A 21,253-nucleotide genomic window follows, 5' to 3' on the forward strand; every position below is an offset into this window, starting at 1 on the left:
GTGGAGCAGACTTGATGGGCTGAATGACCTTTTCTGCTCCTATATCTAATGGTTTTATGGGGTTTTTTATGGTCTCTCTAAATCTGTATCTTTGTTCATTTTTGATGAATTTTAAACTGTTCACAATCCTCAGTCTTGCTACTTTTCTGTCCACTTTATATTTCTCCTGTTTGGACACAATGCTACTCCTTTGTTGGACGTGGTTAAGTGACTTTAATCCAAAATGTCAATGCTGTTTGTTGTCTCACTAATACTGTCTGACCTGCTGTTCACTTCTAACATTCTCTACTTTAGCTTCCCATGCTGAATGAATTCTGGCCGACAACATGGGGCCAAGTTTATTTACAAGTTCAGGGCAACTGAAAAAATGTATTAAAAGCTGGACTATCAGTGAGAGTCACAACATGATGATAATTTTATTCAAATGTGATCAAAAGCTGCTCTACAAACAAACAGGCACTAGTTTGTAAATATCCTTCCTGCAGATACTTATTACCTGTTCTAGTGAGCATGGCTCCTCAGAGTGCAAAACAGGACAACCCGTAATTTAACCTATCGTTCATTATGTGCCATGTCTTGTGACATGTGTAATTCTGGTCTTCCATCTGTCTTTAATCTGAAGTTCTAATAAGCTCTTCAAAACTTTTGACTCTCCATCCCTTGATGTAGCTCATGAATGTTATGTGCTGTCGACCGTCAATTTTTTCCATCAGTTTTTCCCATCACTGCAAGCTGTTCAAGCTTCTCTTTCTTCAGTACATATCCCAGAAATTCCAACTGCTATTTCCTGATTGATGATATCAGCTCTCTTCTTATAACAGTTTAACAAATAACCACGTGATTCAGGAATGGAGTGACAGTATGTAGAAATACCTCTGTTATGTTGTGGGAAATGACAGAGTGGAATAGAAATAGGAATGAATCAGGGCATATGAAACCTTGGTGTTCATGATTTTATAATTTTAAGGTAATTAGTGGAAAGTTGACGGGGGGGGTGTCAGACTTAAGATTTTTTATACCGTGAGTGGTAGATGCGTTAAACTCGCTGCCAGAGGTCACGGTAGAGCCAGAAATATCAGGGGCATTTAAGAGACTCTCAGATAGGCAGATGGATGAAAGAAAAATGGAGGGCTGTGTAGGAGAAAAGGGTTAGATTGATCTTAGAGTAGCCAAAAAAGTGCCTTATGTTCTATGTTGAGTGTCCTGACTGGGTGCAAATCGAAGAAAACTGTCTCATTTCATAATAAGCTGTTGCCAGTGTAAACATTAAATGATGTATCAGGATTTCAGCACCGCAACAGTTGATCAGTTGGGAATCTCTTGAGTTTTTGATGCCTTGTAACTGTGTGCTGCAGTACGATGAATATGGCTGATGCTTGTTTTCAGTATGTGTTTAAAGATTGACCTTTGGATTCTGCAGTGTGGCATCTAAATTCTAATGTATTTAAATGGATGTTTTAAGTTTTATGTATTCAAACTCTACACTGCAGACTAGTAGCCTCTTCACTAGAAGGACTTCCCAAATTACTTGTGCATTAACAGGATTTTATCATTAGCATTACAGGCTCTGCTTATGGACATCAATTTCTATTACCAGCCCTGCTTCAAGCTTCTTGTATTTAACAGAAGCAGTGTTCTGTACAGTTGCATGTACAGCAATAAAAATAACAATGAGGATGAGAAAAAGGCATTCAGAACAGATAAGATGTAATTTAATATTCATGTTATGTGAACAGTAAATTGTCCTTTAATGTCATCTTCACTAAGAGCAATGAATAGCAATCAGCACATAAAATGCTGAGGAACTCAGCAGGCCAGGCAGCATCTATGGAAAAGAGTGCAGTCGACGTTTCAGGCCGAGACCCTTCAGCAGGATGAATAACAATTGGAGGCTTTCAGAGGTATAGATTAAAGGCATAAATACTGGGAAATAGACAATGTACTTTCAAATCTCTTTCTAGCTCTTTTTTCAGTTAGTCCTGACGAAGGGTCTCGGCCGAAACATCGACTGTACCTCTTCCTAGAGATGCTGCCTGGCCCGCTGCATTCACCAGCAACTTTTATGTGTGTTGCTTGAAATTCCAGCATCTGCAGATTTCCTGGTGTTTGGGCTTTATATAATGATACCTAGTTTTGGAGGTGCCAAACCAGTATAGAAGTTAGCGTAACGCTATGACAGCACATGGATCAACAATCAGGGTTCAATTCCCACTATTCTCTGTACGGAGTTTGTATGTTCTCCCCGTGACCACCTAGGTTTTCTCCAGGTGCTCTAGTTTCCTCCTACATTCCTAAAATGTACAGATAAAGGTTAGTACATTATGGGCATGCTATGTTGACAATAGAAGCATGGCAACACTTGAGGACTACCCCAACACATAGTCGTATTGTGTTGATTATTTATACAAGTGACATATTTCACTTTGTGTTTTGATGTACAAGTGGCAAATAAAGCTAATCTTGCCTTAAAGGTTATCTCTTGTTGGGATCTGGACGCCAACTGAACCACACTATGAAGATTAATGTCATACTCATCTTTAAAGTTTAATATAATTTTCTTGTTTTTATTTTGAAAGAAATTAAATTTTTTATGAACTCAATGCCTTTGTGCAATTAAGCTGCAATTATTAATATGGTTTGAAAGAGGTCTGTAGTGACGGAAATTAAATCAAATTGAAAATTCAGCATTTACTTGAATGCATGCTATCAGAACTATTTTGAGAGATGTTTACAGCCAAAATGTTGTTCATCTATTAATCATCTTATTTTGGAGATCATAGTGAACTTCCAATACAAGCGAGAATCTATATGGGGAAGAATTAGTGAGTTAAGGAGCTGGAACTGCAGGCTCAGTAGGTTAACATCCAAATTGCTGAGTGTTTCCTGGTTTCCTTCTGTTCTACAGATATGGTGTCTGCCTGATAGGTGCAAAGAGAGAGGACAACAAAAGCATCTTACTCAACCCCGGGCCTCGGTACATAATGATTAGTTCAGACATCTGCTTCTACATTAATATCACTAAAGAAGAGAACTCAGCATTCATTTTCAAAGAAGAAGAGAAGCAGAAGAGACAGTCCCTGACTTCAGGGGGGATCTTCAGTGGACCTTCCAGGTTACCAGTCCACAGCATCATTGCAAGTATGGGTGAGTGATTTAAACTCAATATGTACCTTGATCCTCAACATTCAGTTTTCTATATTGCAAATCTTATGTCTGGGTCAAGGAGGATAACAGAGGGGGTGTATCAGGATTGAATGCATGAGACAAGATGGCAAGTGTAAGATGATCTTATGGGTGCATATCACTGAACTGTTAAAAATCATATATAGATTTTTCATAAGATAAATACATTTTAGACAATTTGAAAACTAAAAATAAAACAGAAATTAAATACTTCAGAAAAGTGATCATTTGAAATACAACCAAAAAAACTTTGAATTACTCAGACAAGTAGGATCTGTAGAGAAAGATACAAGACATGGTTTAGGTCCATGGCCTTGTTGCAGATCTTCAAAATTCAAAAAGTTTAAGTTCAAAGTAAATTTTATTAACGAAGTACATATATGTCACCAAATACAACCCTGAGATTCATTTTCCTGTGGGCATACTCAGCAAATCTATAGAATAGTAACTATACAGGATCAAAGAAAGATCAACCCGAGTGCAGAAGACAACAAACAGTGCAAATACAAATATAAATTAATAACAATAAATAATGAGAACATGAGGTAACAAGATAAAGAGTCCTTAAAGTGAAATTATTAGTTGTGGGAACATCTCAATGGATGGGCAAGTGAGTGTAGTTATCCCCTTTTGTTCAAGAGCCTGATGGTTGTGAGGTAGTAACTATTCTTGGTCTTTAAAGATATAGAGGTGGATCAGAGAGAAGGGAGGAAAGAACAAAAGGAATGACAAAACAAAGAAATAATCATACTATATAAGGCAAAAAGGAGAAGAATTTGGGGCTCAAATCTAAGTTGTTTTGCAAACCTACTGTTTGATATTTGTTTGTGTTGATCTCCATCATAAGACTGTTGTTCTCTACTGAAAAACCTGTTTTTGTCTGTAATCTTTTTTATTCCCAATGATAATTTGATAATACCTAAAAACTTTAATTAGTCATCTTCTGTCCATCTTCAAATTGTTCATATAAATTGAAGATTAAGAGTCCCTGCTGCATTTCTCTATCCACAATCTATCAGCATAAAAAAATCCATCATTCATGTTCTTTGCTATCCGTTACTAGCCATTCCTTCCATTATTCTAACATTTTGTTAAAAAACATCTACATTAAGTTCTATGAGTTATCTTTGAGATGCCACTTCATGTAGAATACAACATTACCTTTAATTTAATCAGATTGCGGGGTAAAGGGGAGATTACAGGAATTAAAGGAATTGCAAAAATAAATTTTGGAAGGTGTGGCAGAATACTGGCAATGTGGAAAACATAAGGAAACTGGCGTTTTACAAATAAATAAATGGCAAGATAAATTACAGCATTGTTTTTCATGTACCAATGATACCCACCTTTGCTTCCCCACCTCTTGATCTCCTCTGCTATTTCTAAATTCACTCTCTGTTTTTTATCAAGTACTGGGTGAGAAAAACTTTACTACAGCTAAATATTGAAAAGGGCAAAGTGCATTGTCTTTAGTCCCTCTGACACACTCTTATATACCTTAGCCACTGACTCCCTCTCTCTCCTTTGCAACTGTATGGAATTGATATATTTATTAAATTGTCATATTTGGCCCAGAGATAACTTTAAAACATATTATCTGTCTGGCACTTATTAGTTTTGATTGCTGCAATCATCATCAGGTTCTTTGTTAACTCTGAGTAACTCCAATGAACTCCTAAGATGTTTACATCTTTCTCCCTTCTTTAATATTGAGATTGTCTAAACTCTGCTACACAGTTCTTAATTTACTTTATCCTATTCATTACTCTTGTGTGTTTACTGACTTACGGTGGCTTCTAGTTAAGCAAAGACTCAATTTTTGAATAATTCACCAATGTTTCAAATACTTTCAAACCCTTAACCTGCCAGGAAGTGTCTGTGCATTAATTTGCAGTATTTGATCATCCTTTATTTTAAACACCTCACTATTGATATGTATGCATTCAACTGCCGAGTTTATGGTCTAATATTCTCCACCTTTCTTCATTCCATCTTATTGAAGATTTACCTTAATCTTTGCTCAGTCTGGTTTATATTTGATGTTATAATCAAAATGGCCTACAAGATGTTTAGTCCGGGTACTCGCTTAGCTCGAGCAATAAACGGCATTGATGTCTGTATTCCATGCTGTGACTGTGTAATTGTAAGTCACACCTTGTCCTGTTGTATTGCTCTCTTGATCGCTTTGTTTTCTTGAAATGCTCTCACTCTCTGTTACTGTCATTTTGCTTCACATGCCATCTGTACATTATCCATCTCAATCTCTTTCTGCCACCATCTCTTTTGTCTTTCTCCCAGTCTCTCTTAATGTTTTCATATTTGACTGTTTCCGTGTCCCTTTGGCTAATCCCCATTTCTCAGCCACTTTATTGTCAGTTCATTTAAGGCACCATAACCCATGTCCTTCCTCACATTCCGTTTCATTTATCTCAAGAGACAAGCTGTCTGCTTCTGGAATTCTCTGCCTCTTTCTCAGGAGGCAAAATTATTTGTTACATTGCAATTGCATTGGTGCTACCTCCTTTTTATGTGTCACTTTCTCACTTTAACCCTGTGACATGAGAGAGTGATCTGGACCAAAATAAATGACCTCTGTAAACTCCTTCACTACCTTCTCTTCCCTAAGATTAACCTTGTTGACCAACCAGTTGCTCATTGTTCCTAATACCTCTTCTTTTGTTTTCTATTTGGTTTGCAATTAGAGATCGTTATCTGCTTAAATTCCTACATAAAACTGAGATGTTGATGTAAGATTAATTCTTCAGTACTGGGGCCGGTGATAACATCATATGCATAGTGTTACAAATGGCAATACAAACCTCATATGGTGATAATTGCTCCATGTCCCTAATGTTTGCATTTTGGGTTGTAGGATGGAATGAAAAGGATATTTTAAAATTGGTAACAAGCTTGTAATTATGCTCTTCACAGTTTGATTTTCAGTGTGAACAAAGTACACTGGGCACTTCTAATGTAATCAATCAGTTTGTTGATTATTTATATGACAAAAATTATTTGTCACCAATGTATCAAAAGACAGACAGTAAGCACTCTGAACTCAGAACTGTCACACTTTTAGACATGTTTGCCTTGAATGTCCATCTGTTTTTCATCTGTGAATTGCACATAGAAATGATAATGTGGAAGACACTAGCAGTATGCTGGAAGATCGAGAGAGTCAGGGGGCAGTTGTGCATGCAGTTGCTGTTACTACGGAGAAGGTGCTTCGGAAGATGAAAGGTCTGAAGGTAGATAAGTCACATAGACCAGATGGACTGAATCCCAGGGTTCTGAAAGAGGTAGCTGAAGAGATTGTGAAGGCATTGGTAATGATCTTTCAGGAATCACTAGATTTTAGCATGGTTCTGGAGGACTGGAAAACTGCAAATGTCACTTCACTCTTCAAAAAGGGAGGGAGGCAGAAGAAAGGAAATTTTAGGCCAGTTAACCTGTCCACAGTGGTTGGGAAGATATTAGACTCACTTGTTAAGGATGAGGTCTCCAGGTACTTGGAGGCACATGACAAAATAGGCCAAATTCATTATGGTTTCCTTAAGGGAAAATCTTCCCTGACAAATCTGTTGGAATTCTTTGAGGAAATAACAAGCTGGGTAGACAAAGGAGCATCAGTGGATATTGTCTACTTGAATTTGTAGGAAGTCTTTGACAAGGTGCCACACATGAGGCTGCTTAACAAGATTAGAGCCCATGGTATTACAGGAAAGATTCTAGCATGGATAGAACATTGGCTGATTGGCAGGAGGCTAAGAGTGGGATTACAGGAGTCTTTTCTGGTTGGCTGCCAGTGACCAGTGGTGTCCCACAGGGGCTGTGTTGGGACCACTTCTTTTTAAGTTATATGTCAGTAATTTGGATGATGGAATTGATGGCTTTGTGGACAATATGAAGATAGGTGGAGGGAGGTCACAGGGATAATGCAGAATGACTTAGAATGGGCAAAGAAGTGGCAGTTGGAATAAATATAGTCATACATCTTGGTATACAGAACAAAAGTGTAAACTATTTTCTAAACCGGTAGAAAATTCAAAACTTGGAGGTGCAAAGGGATTTGGGAGTCCTCATGCAGGATTCCCTAAAGGTTAACTTGCAGGTTGAGTTGGTGGTACAGAAGGCAAATGCAATGTTAGCGTTCATTTCAAGAGAACTAGAATTTAAAAAAAGCAAGGAGGTAATGCTGAAGGTTTATAAGGCAGTGGCAAGGCCTCACTTAGAGTATTGTGAGCAATTATGGGTCCCTTATCTAAGTAAGTTTGTGCTGATGTTGGAGAGGATCCTGAGAAGATTCATGCGAATGAATGACTTATCAAATGAGAAGCAATTGATGGCTCTGGGTCTTTACTTGCTGGAATTAAGAAGAACAAGTGGCATCTCATTGAAACCTATCAAGTGTTGAAAGGCCTAGATAAAGTGGCTGTGGAGAGCATGTTTCCTATAGTGAGTGAGTTTAGGACCAGAGGGCACAGCTTCAGAACAGAGGCACGTCTATTTAGAATGGAGGTGAGGAGGAATTTCTTTAGCCAGTGGGTGGTGAATCTGTAGAATTCATTATCACAATTGACTGTGGAGGCCAGGTCATTGGATGTATTTATGGTGGAAGTTGATAGGTTCTTGATTAGTCAGGGCATGAAAGGCTACCTGGAACAGGCGAGGAAAATGGTGTTGAGAGGGAAATTGGGTCAGCCCTAATGAAATGGTGGAGCAGATGGGCCAAATGGCTTAATTTTGCTCCTATCTTTTACGGTCTTATAGTCTCTTCATTTATCTGTCTTAACATCTACCTGTTTTTGGCTATTACGCGCATTGAAAAATTGCCCTGCACATTTCCTTTCATGATACCCCTCAACTCGTGCTTTACTTGCCGTGATATTTCCTGCAAGTCACAAAATTATCAAAGAATGAGCTCATTTCAAGTACTTAAGGTGCACGATAGCGTGGCAATTAGTGTGGCGCTGTTACAGCTCGGGGCATTCCAGAATTTGGAGTTCAATTCTAGTGCCATCTGTGAGGAGTCTCTATGTCCTCCCTGTGGAATGGTGAGTTTTCCCCAGGTGCTCTGATTTCTTCCCACAGTCCAAAGACGTACCGGCTAGGTGAACTGGTCATTGTTAGTTGTCCCGTAATTAGGTTCGGGTTATTGGGTTTGTCAGAGGCTGCTGGGGTGGCAAGGCTTGAGAGACCAGAAGGGTCTCCACCAGGGTTTTCCAGCCTGGGGTCTACAGACGCCCTTGGTTAATGACTTGGGTCTATGGCATAAAAAAGGTTGGAAACCCCTGGCCTACACTGCGCTGTATCACTAAATAAAAATAAATGGTTGGTCCTGACTTCATCCCATCATTATTTTTGAATAAAACAAGAAGTACATTACACTGAAAATGATCAATCTAGCATGAGTTAAAGGGAGATTGTTGTTTTATTAAAGTAAATTAATAATTGATATATGTTATAAAATACATTCCTGTGTTCTAATTTGCCCTGCCACCAGCAAATCCCTCCTTGGAGGCCCCTTCTCATTCTGTGGTTTTCATGCCTTGAAATAGAAACCCATTTACGCCCGTTTTCCCTTTAACAATGCAGTGCATTTCCCATGGGGCTGTATGTGAGTATTTTTGCATTTTAAACTTTTTATGGTAATAATTATATGTTAAAATTAATTTTAAATAATATTAATATTAAATACTTTTAAATAATAATATTATTATTATTGTAACTTCCAATTTGGTATACACATCAAAAAGGCTTAAAGGTCAATTTTGTGGTAAAGACAGACAAAGGATTTTTTAATTTTAAGATATTTCTGGTCTGGTTCAGAAAAACAAACCTGAGAAATTGTTCTACAATTCCTGAAAGTTGTGAAACCGATGCACAAGGGGATCTTACCCACAGTTTCACCAAGCTATTGTAGGTAACCCACAGCAAGAATGCGTCGTTCTTTGTTTCCCAGAGACATGGCTCACTCCGGACTTGCTGGATGTATCGGTAAGACCGGAGGGCTTCTCGATACACAGGATGGAATGGACTGCTGATTCAGAGAAGGCAAAAGCTGGGTGTTAGTGTTTAATGATCAACCCTTTGTGGTGTTCAGATGCAGTGGTCCTGTCGCACTCTTGTTCCCCTGAATGCCAACCATTCTACTTATCAAGAGAGTTCGCCTCCGTATTTCTGACTACAGTTTACCTACTGCCAGAGGCTGATGTTAAGCAGGCAATCAATGAATTAAGTAAACAACAAACAAGAAACACCCTACCCTGGCATCTTTCAAATCGTTGTCAGGGACGTCAATCTGGCTTGTTTGAAAAAAAACTCCACCTGTTTATCATCAATGTATCACCTGCAGCACCAGCGGTCCCAACACACTCAACCACTTTTACACTACGGTTTGGAATGCTGACCGTTCCATTCCTAGACCGCATTTCAGGAATCACTTAGCTGCCCTCCTCCTATCTGCATACCATCAGAGGCTAAAGAGCAGGGCTCCAGAGGTAAGAACAACAAAGAGTTGGTTGTGGGAGGCAGTGAAATGGACCATATTCAAGGACACATTAGAGTATCCGAACCAATGCACCACAGTTGTCACAAACTTTATAATAATAGTTATAGACGAGTGTGTCCCCACAAAATCATTCAGAGGCTTCCTCAACCAGAAGGCCTGGGTGAACCATGAGATCTGCAATTTGCTAAGAGCCAGATCAGTGGCATTCACTTCTGGCGACCAAGTTAAATACAAGAGGTCTAGGTATGATCTTCACAAAGCCATCTCACGTGTGAATTGGCAATTCTGGACCAAACGTGCATCACGAAAGGATGCTCGATAATTGTGGCAGGGCTTGAATGCTATCACCTACAAAGTGAAACCAAGCGACATAGGTGACATCAAGGCTTTGCTCCCAGATGAGCTCAATGCCTTTAAAGCTTGCTTTGACCATCAAAACATGGGGGCACCTTCACGATCTCCCACAGCCTCTGATGACCTTGCGATTTCAGTCTCTGAGGCCGATGTGAGAACATCCTTCAGGAGGATGAACCCATGGAAAGCATTTGGCCCAGATGGGGTATATGGCCAAGTACCGAAGGCCTGTGGTGATCAGCTGGTTAGAGTGTTCAGCGATATCTTTAATCTCTCACTTAGGCAGTCTGAAATACCCATCTGCTTCAAGCAGGCTTCAATTATATCGGTGCCTAAGAAGACATAGTAACTTGCGTCATTGACGATCATGTAGTAGCATTTACACCCACTGTGATGAAACATGTCAACTCTGCCTGAGAAGTGACTTGGAACTGCTCCAATTTGCTGACTGTCATGACAGTAGATGCCATTTTATTGGCTCTCACTCAACCCTGGAACATCTGGACAGTGAAAATAGTTCTTCATTGATTACAGCTCAGCATTCAATACTATAATCCCCATAAAACTAATCAATAAACTACAAGACCTTGACCTGGATACCTCCTTGTGCAACTGGATCCTCGATTTCCTCACTTGCAGATCTCAGTCAGTTTGGATTGGCAAAAACGTCTCCTTCACAATCTCCATCAGGACAGGTACACCATAAGGCTGTGTGCTTAGCCCCCTGCTCTACTTACTTTACACTTATGACTGTGAGGCTAAGCACAGCTCCAAAACCATATTAAAATTTACTGACGATACCATGTCGCTGGCTGAATCAAAGGTGGTGAGGAATCAGCATATAGGAGGGAGATTGAAAATTTGGCTGAGTGGTGATAGATTTTCAATCGCAACAACAGACTTGCACTCAGTGTCAGCAAGACCAAAGTGCTGATTATTGATCTCAGGAGGAGGAAACCAGAGGTCCATGAGCCATTTCTCATTGGGGAATCAGAGGTATAGAGGGTTAGCAGCTTTAATTTCCTCAGTATTATCATTTCAGAGGATCTGGCCTGCATCCAGCACGTAGGTGCCATTATGAAGAAAGCACAGCAGCATCTCTGTTTTCTTAAAAGTTTGTGAACTTTGGGCATGTTATCTAAAACTTTGACAAACTTCTATAGATGTGTAGTGAGAGTACTATATATTGTCTGGTTGCATCATGATCTGGTATGGAAACACCAATGGTCTTGAATGGAAAAGCTCACAAAAAGTAGTGGATATAGCCCAGTCCATCATGGGTATAGCCCTCCCCACCAATGAGCACATCTACATGGAGCACTGTCGCATGAAAGCAGCATCCATCATCAAGGACCCCAGTCTTCCAGGGCATGCTTTCTTCTTGCTGCTGCCATCAGGAAAAGGGTGCAGGGGCCTTGGGACCCATATCACCGGATTCAGGAACGGTTATGACCCTCAACCATCAGGCTGTTGAACCAGAGTGGATAACTTAACTCAACTTCACTTGTCCCATCATTGAAATATTTCCTCAACCAATGGACTCAGTTTCAAGGACTCTTCCTGTTATGTTCTCGATATTTATTGCTTATTTATTTGTTATTAATATTATTATTTCCTTTTTTTCTTTCTGTATTTGCACATTTTGTTGTCTTTTACACATTGATTAGTTGTCCAATTTGAGCGGTCTATTGATTCTATTGTGCTTCTTGTTTTTACTATGAATGCCCATAAGAAAATAAGTCTCAGTGTTGTATAAAGTGACATGTATGTACTTTGATAATAAATTTACTTTGAATGAATTATATTCAGTGAACATGCTTGAAGTTAAAAAATGTATTTTTGTTTTTTTGCTCTGGAATATTATTTTGAAGATCAGTTATTCCAGGGTAATGCTTATCAAGAGACTAAGTTGATCTGGAGTGGAAACACACAGAAACACAGAAAACAGGTACAGGAGTAGGCCATTCGGCCCTTCGAGCCTGCACCACCATTCAGTACGATCATGGCTGATCATTCAACTCAGAACCCTGTACCTGCCTTCTCTCCATATCCCCGATCCCTTTAGCCACAAGGGCCAGGTCTAACTCCCTCTTAAGTATAGCCAATGAACTGGCCTCAACTGTCTCCTGTGGCAGAGAATTCCACAGATTCACCACTCTCTGTGTGAAGAAGTTTTTCCTCATCTCGGTCCAGGCTTCCCCTTTGTCCTCAAACTGTGACCCCTCGTTCTGGATTTCCCCAACATCGGGAACAATCTTCCTGCATCTAGCCTGTCCAATCCCTTTAGGATTTTATCAATAAGATCCCCCCTCAATCTTCTCAATTCCAACGAGTATAAGCCTAGTCGATCCAGTCTTTCCTCATATGAAAGTCCTGCCATCCCAGGAATCAATCTGGTGAACAATGGAAGAATGAAGATCAAATATTGAACAAGTTTTAATCCCAAAATAGGCTATGCTGTAAAGGATTTCAAATGTGAGGGCTGCCATGTTCTCATTGCTGAAAGTTTTGGTGTTTAATTGTAAATAATAATATCAGAAGTAAATATAAAATAATGGCAGATAAGTGACTTCAAAGTGGATCCTAATCCAAAGGTAAGAAGCGTTCTGATTTTGCTTAGCTGACCCCAGTACTTGGCGCTGAATTTCTACAAGCAGCATTACAGATGATTGATATTTTTATCTATTTGTTTGAAACAGGAACAGATGTTTACGTGTGCTTGTCCAATTATAGAGTCATAGGATCATATAGCACAGAAAACTACTTTTCATCCTACTATGTCCATCCAAACTAATAATAAATACCCATCTATTCTATTCCTATTTACTAACACTGCTGTGCCTTGCTGATTTCAAGATACTTTTCAATGTTTCGTGGGTATCAGTGCATTCATTGTAGGTAATATGCCATATGCCATCTGGTTTTAGATTTTTATTATGAAGAAAAGTTTCTTAGTTTCCACCCAATCTATGCCGCTCATAATTTTTTGCACCACTAACAGCCCCCTCCCCAGCCCTCTTCACTCCAAGAAAAACAACCTATCTGGTCTTTCATCATAATTAGTATTACATTCCTAGTGAATCTCCACTGTGCCTTCTCCAGTGCAATCATATCTTTTCTAGTGTGGCACTGGGAACTAGAGACAATATTTCAGTTGTAACTTTCCCTTCCATTTTATATAAAGTTGTATCTGACCTGCATGCTCCTATATTAATGCACACATCTGCATTGAAGAATGGGTGTCAAACCAGGAAGGAAAACATCCATAAATTTTAGCTAACTTTTTAAACAATTTACAGTGTACAGATTGGAATATTTATATGAGATTAAGATAGAAACTGTAATCTCATAAAAAAAATATTGTTAATTGTTCTGAATAACATGTCTTATGTTATATGTCTTATAAGTATCCTAAGAAAATAAGAATCTATATAAAATTAATTTTTCAGAACCTGGGAGGTTTTCAACAGTAATTGCGTAATCAAAAACTCATTGGTTTCTATAAGGTGATTCATTCTGACCCTTATTAGGTGAGATTTAATTTTGTTATGATTTTATAGAGATGGTGATGTACAACAAGTTGGAATTGTCATCAGTTCAGTGATCTGCAAAAAGAAATAAATTGAGGATTTTGATGGTACATTCCACGGAAATGCAGGTATCACTGAGAGCTGGCTTTCTGTATTTAAATACCTATTTGTTAGCTTGAGAAATTATTTCAAGTTTGCAGAAACAAACATTTTCAGGAACTTGAAAATTTCCTTGTCAATATACCTGTGAAATCTAGGCCATCACCATCTGAAATGGAACTAACTTAATTCTGTTTCAATTTCTGCTGCACTGTTTTGCTAGGTGGAGATGTTTTGTACATAGTGAATATACCCTAATTGTTTATCATCGAGCATTTCCCTCAATTATGACTGTAGTCACTTTAATACTGACGGGAGAATGACAAGTGGTGCATTCACAATTGGTGTGAAGTTATTTCATGTTAAATTGGAGAAGTTGTCTTGAGGTTGTCTTAACTTGGATTATCTGTCTTTTTAGTCAACCTCAACTTAGTGAAAAATAACATTTTTCATTGGTATAGTAAGTTAAATGCATGTTTGCTGGAGTGATATTTGACAATAGACACATGAAAACGGGCTATGATGAAGAATTAACAAATAACAGAAAGATTAAAGATCATAACTAATTCAAAAGTCACATCCTGTTGAATGGCATAATATCATTTGGAATAGAAGACTGGATTTTAATTAATAAATTTAATAATGAAATTAATGAAGTATGATTAAAACTTCCATTGTATTTTCTGGTTATGGATACTGGTGTTATATTTCTGGCAATAAAATATTTTTATCACGATAAGGACTATAGTACACTGTTCTAACAGCATTTATAATATTTATTGTAATAATTCTGATTAATTTCTTTACTCTGTTTTGTCTGACTTTTAATTTGTTTTAGCACTTTCAGCAAATTTCCAATTCACTGAAGCTGTAAAGAGCTGAACTCATAGAATAGCTTAGTTGTACTCCCACTTAACATTGATTAAGAGTTCTGCAGATTAATAGAAAGCATTTAATCACTTTGCTATTTTTCTTCTTTTTCCCTCATTCTCTACATTCCCTCTTCAATTTTGTTCCTGTTTTACCTATTGCTTTTGTTCAACAGATGTAACACAGTGCTGTTTCCATAACTTTAATTTTAATTTAAAATAAAATGTTGAGCACATTCACTAAACTTTGTATATCCAATACTCTCCTTTCCATTTTTGAGATGAAAGTTATCATAATTGGTCTCTGAATAGGTGCCAAACAATTGGTGATTATCAAACAAGTCAAGGCTCTGAAGTTTGAAAGTTGACGTGGTCATTCCACTGACATGACTAAATCTATTTTTAATGTAATTTTCCAATTGCAAAAGTAAGACAGGACTTCTCCTTTGAGGTGTTACCTTGTTGATGGAGTTTGCGTTGACTGTTCCCTTTCTGTTACTTCTTTCTTCTCCTTTGTATGTGTGACGTGAAGTTAACCAGTCCACAACCTATGGTAAGTAATGCATGTACTTCCCACTACCTAACATCAACTCACCTGAAAGGGTTTTGAGTCCTGTCTGATTTTCTTTTTTTGTAAACTTCATTGCAATTTGAATTTGTCCTGCTTTAGCCATAATTAGGATTATTGTTTGGATTATGCAGTTCCAATTGCATTGCATGTAATGTTATTGGATGGATGTGCATTATTCAGTAAATACTCTATACCTCATAAAATGCCAGATAATTAGTTTAGAAGCATAATCTAATAACAGTAATCTTTAAATACAAAAAGCAAATGTTGGAAATGTGCAGCACCTTGAGGAAAAGATAGGCTAGCACTTGAGCACTGTCATCAGAACTTTTCAAATCAGATGCTGACTGGCCTTTTGCATGTTTTTTTTGCTTTATTTCAGATTTCCAACATTTGCTTTCCTCCTTTGTGTGAGAACACTATTATCCATTTGCATTAAGTATATATCTTCAGTTGCTTTTCTCCTTCATCTCCTGAATTAATTTCACTAAGTTTTGTGTAAGAGCCTTCATTGTTGTAAACCAATATGGAAACAACCATAGTGACTAGGTTGTAGAGATAGCTGTTTTCCGTATGTTAATACAGCTACAGAAAGACCAGCCTTTTTTATCTGATCTAGTGCCTAGCTTATTTCCATCTAGCACTTGGCTCAGTAGATTTCTATCCCTCCTGGATTTTTTGATGTGTTCAGAAATTGAAGATACTGCGCACAGTGAAATCATCTACAGAAAAAAAGAGGTCATGGGAGCATTTTAAAAAATATTATTTTGTTAATTGGCTTAAAGATGTTAGAGAATGGTAAAATCTGACCAAATTAATGGAAATGAGAGGTCACCATCCAATATATCCAAACCAGGGATGGTCGTAAATTGCAGGAAGGTAGAAAGTAGAATTGGCAGAACAGATTTGATGGGCTGAATGGCTTCATTCTGCTCCTGTGTCTTAAGCCTTATGGTCCAAGTTGGTTGGTCAGTGGCAATTCGTATTTAATGTGGAACAGTTTGAGGTTTTGGAAAGGGTAACACAAGAGAATATGCACTAAAGTGCAGCTGAAGTGTAGAGGGAAATAGGGACCTTAGCGAGGCATAAAAGGTAACAGTAAATAATAACAGTAGAGTCATGCTGCATTAAACAACTTATGCCACAGGATGAAAAGTATGTGTAATTCTGATTACTATTAGATTGTCGTTAACTTGAGCCATCAATTTAAGGTATTTAAGTATGATTAGAGGTAAATCAAGAGCAATAATTTCACCTAGAATATAATTGTTTGGACTGAAATTCAGTTTAGTGATGAGAATCTGGACTATTAAATCATTTACTGAGTGTATCTGTTGTAATGCTGCTAAAGTTAACTGGGTAAAGGTGGTGAACTTCTTCCATTTTACGATACTTTATCTGCATGCAATGCCTGCTGCAGATCTGCAGTTTGAGATCTGATATGATATTTTCGTGTGTTGAGCAGACTAGTGTCAAATAAGCTCAGCAGCAAGAGGATAGCAGCATGGATTGAGAGAGGGGAGCAAGCAAGCACCAAACACCACCAGGAACGTAGGATAGCAAGTGAGTGTGCTGTCTCTGTTGCTGGGCCTGTCAGTTAAAGCAAAAAGAGCAGAAATCCTCGGAAGAGAAAGTGACTTTTAACTTGGATTGGCTCAGAGACAGATAGGAAAGGATAATAGCTCGGAGGTGTTTTGGTAACTGGAAAGGTGTAGATAGTGTATTGACCATTTGCTTGACTAGCAAATAACAGTTTGGCATGGACTAGGTGAGCAGGGAGGCCTGTTTCTGTGCTGTAGTGCTTGGTGACTTTATAAATTAAAACTGGGTTAGATTGGATATTGGAACCATGATTAAAAAGTTTTCCAATTATATAAAACTTGGCCATGCAACTTGTAATGTGGAATCAAGCTCTGGATTACAGGGAAATATAAATGAACTAGTCAGGTGGCCGGGAAAGTAACTAATGCATTTGGGAAAGACAAAAAAAGCAAGGGAATGCACTACATTTTAGAATGTAGAGAAGTGTACAAAGATGGCAAGGTCTAGGAGTGTGTTTCCAAAAACCCTGATGGAAACAATGTAGAGTCAAGATGGTTAGGAAGGACATACAGGGTGATTTTGTTTATTGGTGTAAGGTTTTAGGGCAGGTGGGTCACGTTGAGCTTGTAGATAAACACTAGGTTGGTCAGAGGTAAGGTGCAGTGTAAAATGCTAGTTGTCAGGCAGGCAAATACTGAGGGAGACATAAGTCTGCTATTATGAGTACGAATGGAAAAAAAGTAGAAACTCTGAACATATTTAGCAGATGGTTGGGTGTACATCTAAATATGTAACCTACAGGACATTGGAACAAGATTGAGAAATGAGATTAGCCTGGATTTTGGTTCATTAACCTCAGGCTAAGTAGATCCGGTTGTGAAGTAAATTTAAATTAGGAATTTAGATTAATGATAGATGATTAGGTTCAGTGGCAGCATTTGTTGCCAGAAGTGCTCAAAATGTTACTTCCATGGAAACTGGTTCATTCTGCCCTTTTTGTAGAGGAGCAGGGAAATGGTTTGATAATGGAGCCCAGAGCAAATAGCCACATATTGATATATGTGTATCTCTTCAATGTGTAAGTAGACAGAATAAGGCAATTTTTATTTTCAGTCATTAATTGTGTTTTTCTGGCATGATATAGATATAAAGAGTAATAATTAAAATAAAAGGTTTAATTATGCCATTTATTGTGATAATTCACTGTTCACAGTTCTGAGCTTGTGTTAACCACCTATGTATGGGAAGCTTCCATAGCTTCTTTGCCATTGCTGTTTAATAACAAGGATAGAACTTCTAATCAGGCTTCTTTTATTAATTCTGTAAACACTCATCTGACAGCAATGACTGATAAAACAGTGTAACAGAAGTTAAACTGCATGGTGCAAAGTGTCCTTAAAAATCTATTAACAAGCCATGATGACATTAGCTATTTATGTAATATGTCAATGATTCTATCCATTAACTATTTGTAGATGGTGTAAAATTTTAACATTTAACTAAGCATTTACAGACAAACTTACATCTATACATTGACAACTGCCATAAATTTAGCAAAAAAAGAAGTTACCTTATTAAAATCCTCAGCTAAAGCACTATAATATAAACTAATTTCAGTGATCCCACATGATGTGCCCTGGTACTGATAAACTCAATAAGTAACTTCTTCATGTTTCACCTTGTCAGATCTTGCGGACTGATTCAAAACGTTGCTTGGTCTGCATACTATTCAGGACAGAATATTATATCCATTTCTAAATGCCACACCAAATGTGTATTGTTAACTATCACAAGTCCAAAAAAAAATAATATTTTTTTCACATTGCTTCTCATTTCCTTCCTCAAGTGCATAAATCAACGCTCACTTCCACTTTCCTTTCCTCTGCTGGGAAGTTATTGCTCTTAACATTCCCTCTGGATGCACTGCAGTGTATGCCATACACCCATCATCTGCTCAGTTTCTATTTAGACTAGAGGTAACATCACAAATTTGAGTAGCCTTCAAGGAACCCTGCTCAGTCTGAGTCTGGATCAGACAATTTATCAGCTGTGAACGGCTGTAATTGTGTAGACACCACATTCTTTAAAGTGTACTGTAATGTTTTAGTTCCTTCCTGTGAAATTAGGCTCTGAAATGTCCAGATAAGGCAGGTGTTAAAGAATAATAGACTCTTGTCATAGTTTAAAATTGTTGTGGTCAGAAATATTGTTTTTATTTATTATCATCACTTCTGCAAAATCATAGAGTAGTTTCCCTTTGTCTTTATGACAAAGGAAAATAGCCAGGTATATTTATCACTATTGTTTTTCAAAACATTACATTTTAATCCATTGTCTTTGTAACACATATGCGTGCATTTCCATACATTGAATGAATCATTTGCAATAACAACCCAGTCCGACTTGCAGCTCTAGAATGAAGACAACCTTGTCAGAAGCAGAGAATCTTTATAAACAATTTGACACAATCACTAGAGCTTGTCAGTGCAGTTCCTGGCCCAGCTTGGTATTTGCATATCCATTAATAAACATTTTTATTATTAATTTCTTTTAAAGAAGCTGCAGAAGTGCTGTAATATGGAAGTTCTGATAGCACTGTGTTCTCCAATAGTCTGAAAATAAAGCTCTGCTACTGAAAAAGTTGCCAGGTGTATTGCTTACAACACTCGTTGTATTGTCTGTACTACAACTTGCCAAGTTTTTCTGCAGGAATGCTATGAGCATGGTTCCCCCCTTCCACACTATCATACCATTCTAGATAAAAAGCTATCATGGAACCCTGAGATGAGTGTATCTTTCATATTGTTGGAATGCATGATTTCTACTGCATTGGATGCTGTTCGGGAAAGTTCCATTCAAGGAATGGATAACTGCTTTTGGCCTTGTAGAATATGTCAAACCAGGTCTCCCTGGATGGATTGGTAAGGGTTGAATGTTTACAGGGAAGAAGGCAGGAGGATGGGAATGAGGAAAGAAAAAAAGAATAGCCACAATTGAATGGCGAAGCAATGTTGAATGGCCTAGTTCTGTTTAATTATCTAATAGTTTTATGATCGTACATTTAATAGGCTACATGACCAGGAACCACCACTGTAGTGTAGAGGCTTATTAAACCGGAAATTTGTACCTGACAATTTCCATTTGGTGGTTAGGAGGATCGTGTCAGGAAGAGCAGGATATGGGTGGAAATCAGTGGGATTGGGTCCAATTGGAAGTTGTGGGTGAGGTTTGACGTTATTGAGTTGGTGGGCATAAAATGGGCCAAAATCGCAAAAGAATATATTATATACAATTGAACTCCATCATGTGTGACCAGTCTCCTCAGCTTTGCCAGTTAAAGGAAGTTAAAATGGAGTGCACAATAAATTCATGATTTTTAAAAAACTTTGAGTGAAGTAGATTGGTATTGTGTGCAAACATTTTCTATTGCATTATCTAGTTTACAGGTCATCGACTTTTTATTGCTATTTTGTCATCCTGTCAGAGGGTCAGTTTAGAAATGAACCTCCAGGTTTTAACAAGTACAGTGAAAGAATGTATGGTGGTAGTTAGACTCAGAAATCAACCCTTTAAGGTTCAGTCCTCCTTGAATTTTACTAAATTTATCTTTTAGGGAGCAGGATAAGTGTAACTTTTGCCACAGTAAAGAAACTCGTGCAAGGAACAGTCTTAATATTGCAATTAGCTTGTGTGTCATTTGACAATCATTACTCGATTGCAAGATTGATAAAAGTTCTTTGATTCTTATCCTGCTTAGTTTCTTGACCTGCTCAACCTTGCCATCTTACATCGTCTCTGTTATAGACAAGGCTTCTCTTCTCACATCCTTGCATCCCTCTCCACTCATATCTCAAACCTACTTCTTTCCTTATGTTCCCCTTAAAAGTTTCTCTCAGAATCACTTGCAAAGGCTTAACTGCCTGGACTTTCATTCTCCACTGCTGTCCTGATAACTGAGTCACATCCCCTCCCCCAAAGGATATCGAAGCAATGTCCTTTGATACTCTGCATCTTAGATATTTACATTTGTGTGAAATCTACCTTGCTGATATAGGGACAATAAAATAGGCTGACATTTTGACTAATATACATCACAAAATGACTTTTGATCTGCAAAGGTGAAGCTTGCCTGTAGGAAATAACTTCTCACACCTCTAACCTGAGATCTTTTCCCTTGGAAATTGAAGCTGTTGGTCTTCATATTTAAGATCAGATTCAAAGTTCTGATGGCAAATGTGCAGTTGCAAATAAGTTACTGGCTTTGAACCTTCCTTGGTGTCTGAAGCTGGGGAACGTCAATCAGCATCACCAAGGCTGCATTGTTGATCTTAATGAAGTTTTTATGCGTCTGGGCTTTTTCATGTCTTAAAAGACAGAATGACCACAAGGCTAAACACTTGTGAAGAAATGCACTGGCACTATTCAGCCATAAAACACTGGTGAATATCAGAGAAGACTAAGTTTAGGTCATTTGCAGGGCATTTTTTGGCAGCATAATTGCGCACCGTTTAGCATTCCGGCAGCCAAGATTCAATCTCCACTTGCAGTGCTGTCTCTATAGAGATGGCATCTTTTCCCTTTTTCCCTGGGTGGT

The 21,253-nt window shown here is 38.0% G+C and overlaps 1 protein-coding gene across 5 annotated transcripts in view; it reads left to right on the plus strand.

Annotated features, from left to right (window-relative positions):
- kcnt1b (potassium sodium-activated channel subfamily T member 1b) overlaps window positions 1–21,253 on the plus strand; it is a 436,729-nt gene that overhangs the window by 337,694 nt on the left and 77,782 nt on the right. For all 5 annotated transcript variants that reach the window (XM_063073587.1, XM_063073584.1, XM_063073585.1 and 2 more), the window contains one exon: window positions 2,906–3,144. In XM_063073587.1, the coding sequence (XP_062929657.1) occupies window positions 2,906–3,144 (239 nt within the window). The remainder of the gene's footprint in view (window positions 1–2,905; window positions 3,145–21,253) is intronic.

The sequence above is a fragment of the Mobula hypostoma genome, chromosome 21 (genome assembly GCF_963921235.1).
Source record: "Mobula hypostoma chromosome 21, sMobHyp1.1, whole genome shotgun sequence".
In the NCBI taxonomy this organism is placed as follows: domain Eukaryota; kingdom Metazoa; phylum Chordata; class Chondrichthyes; order Myliobatiformes; family Myliobatidae; genus Mobula; species Mobula hypostoma.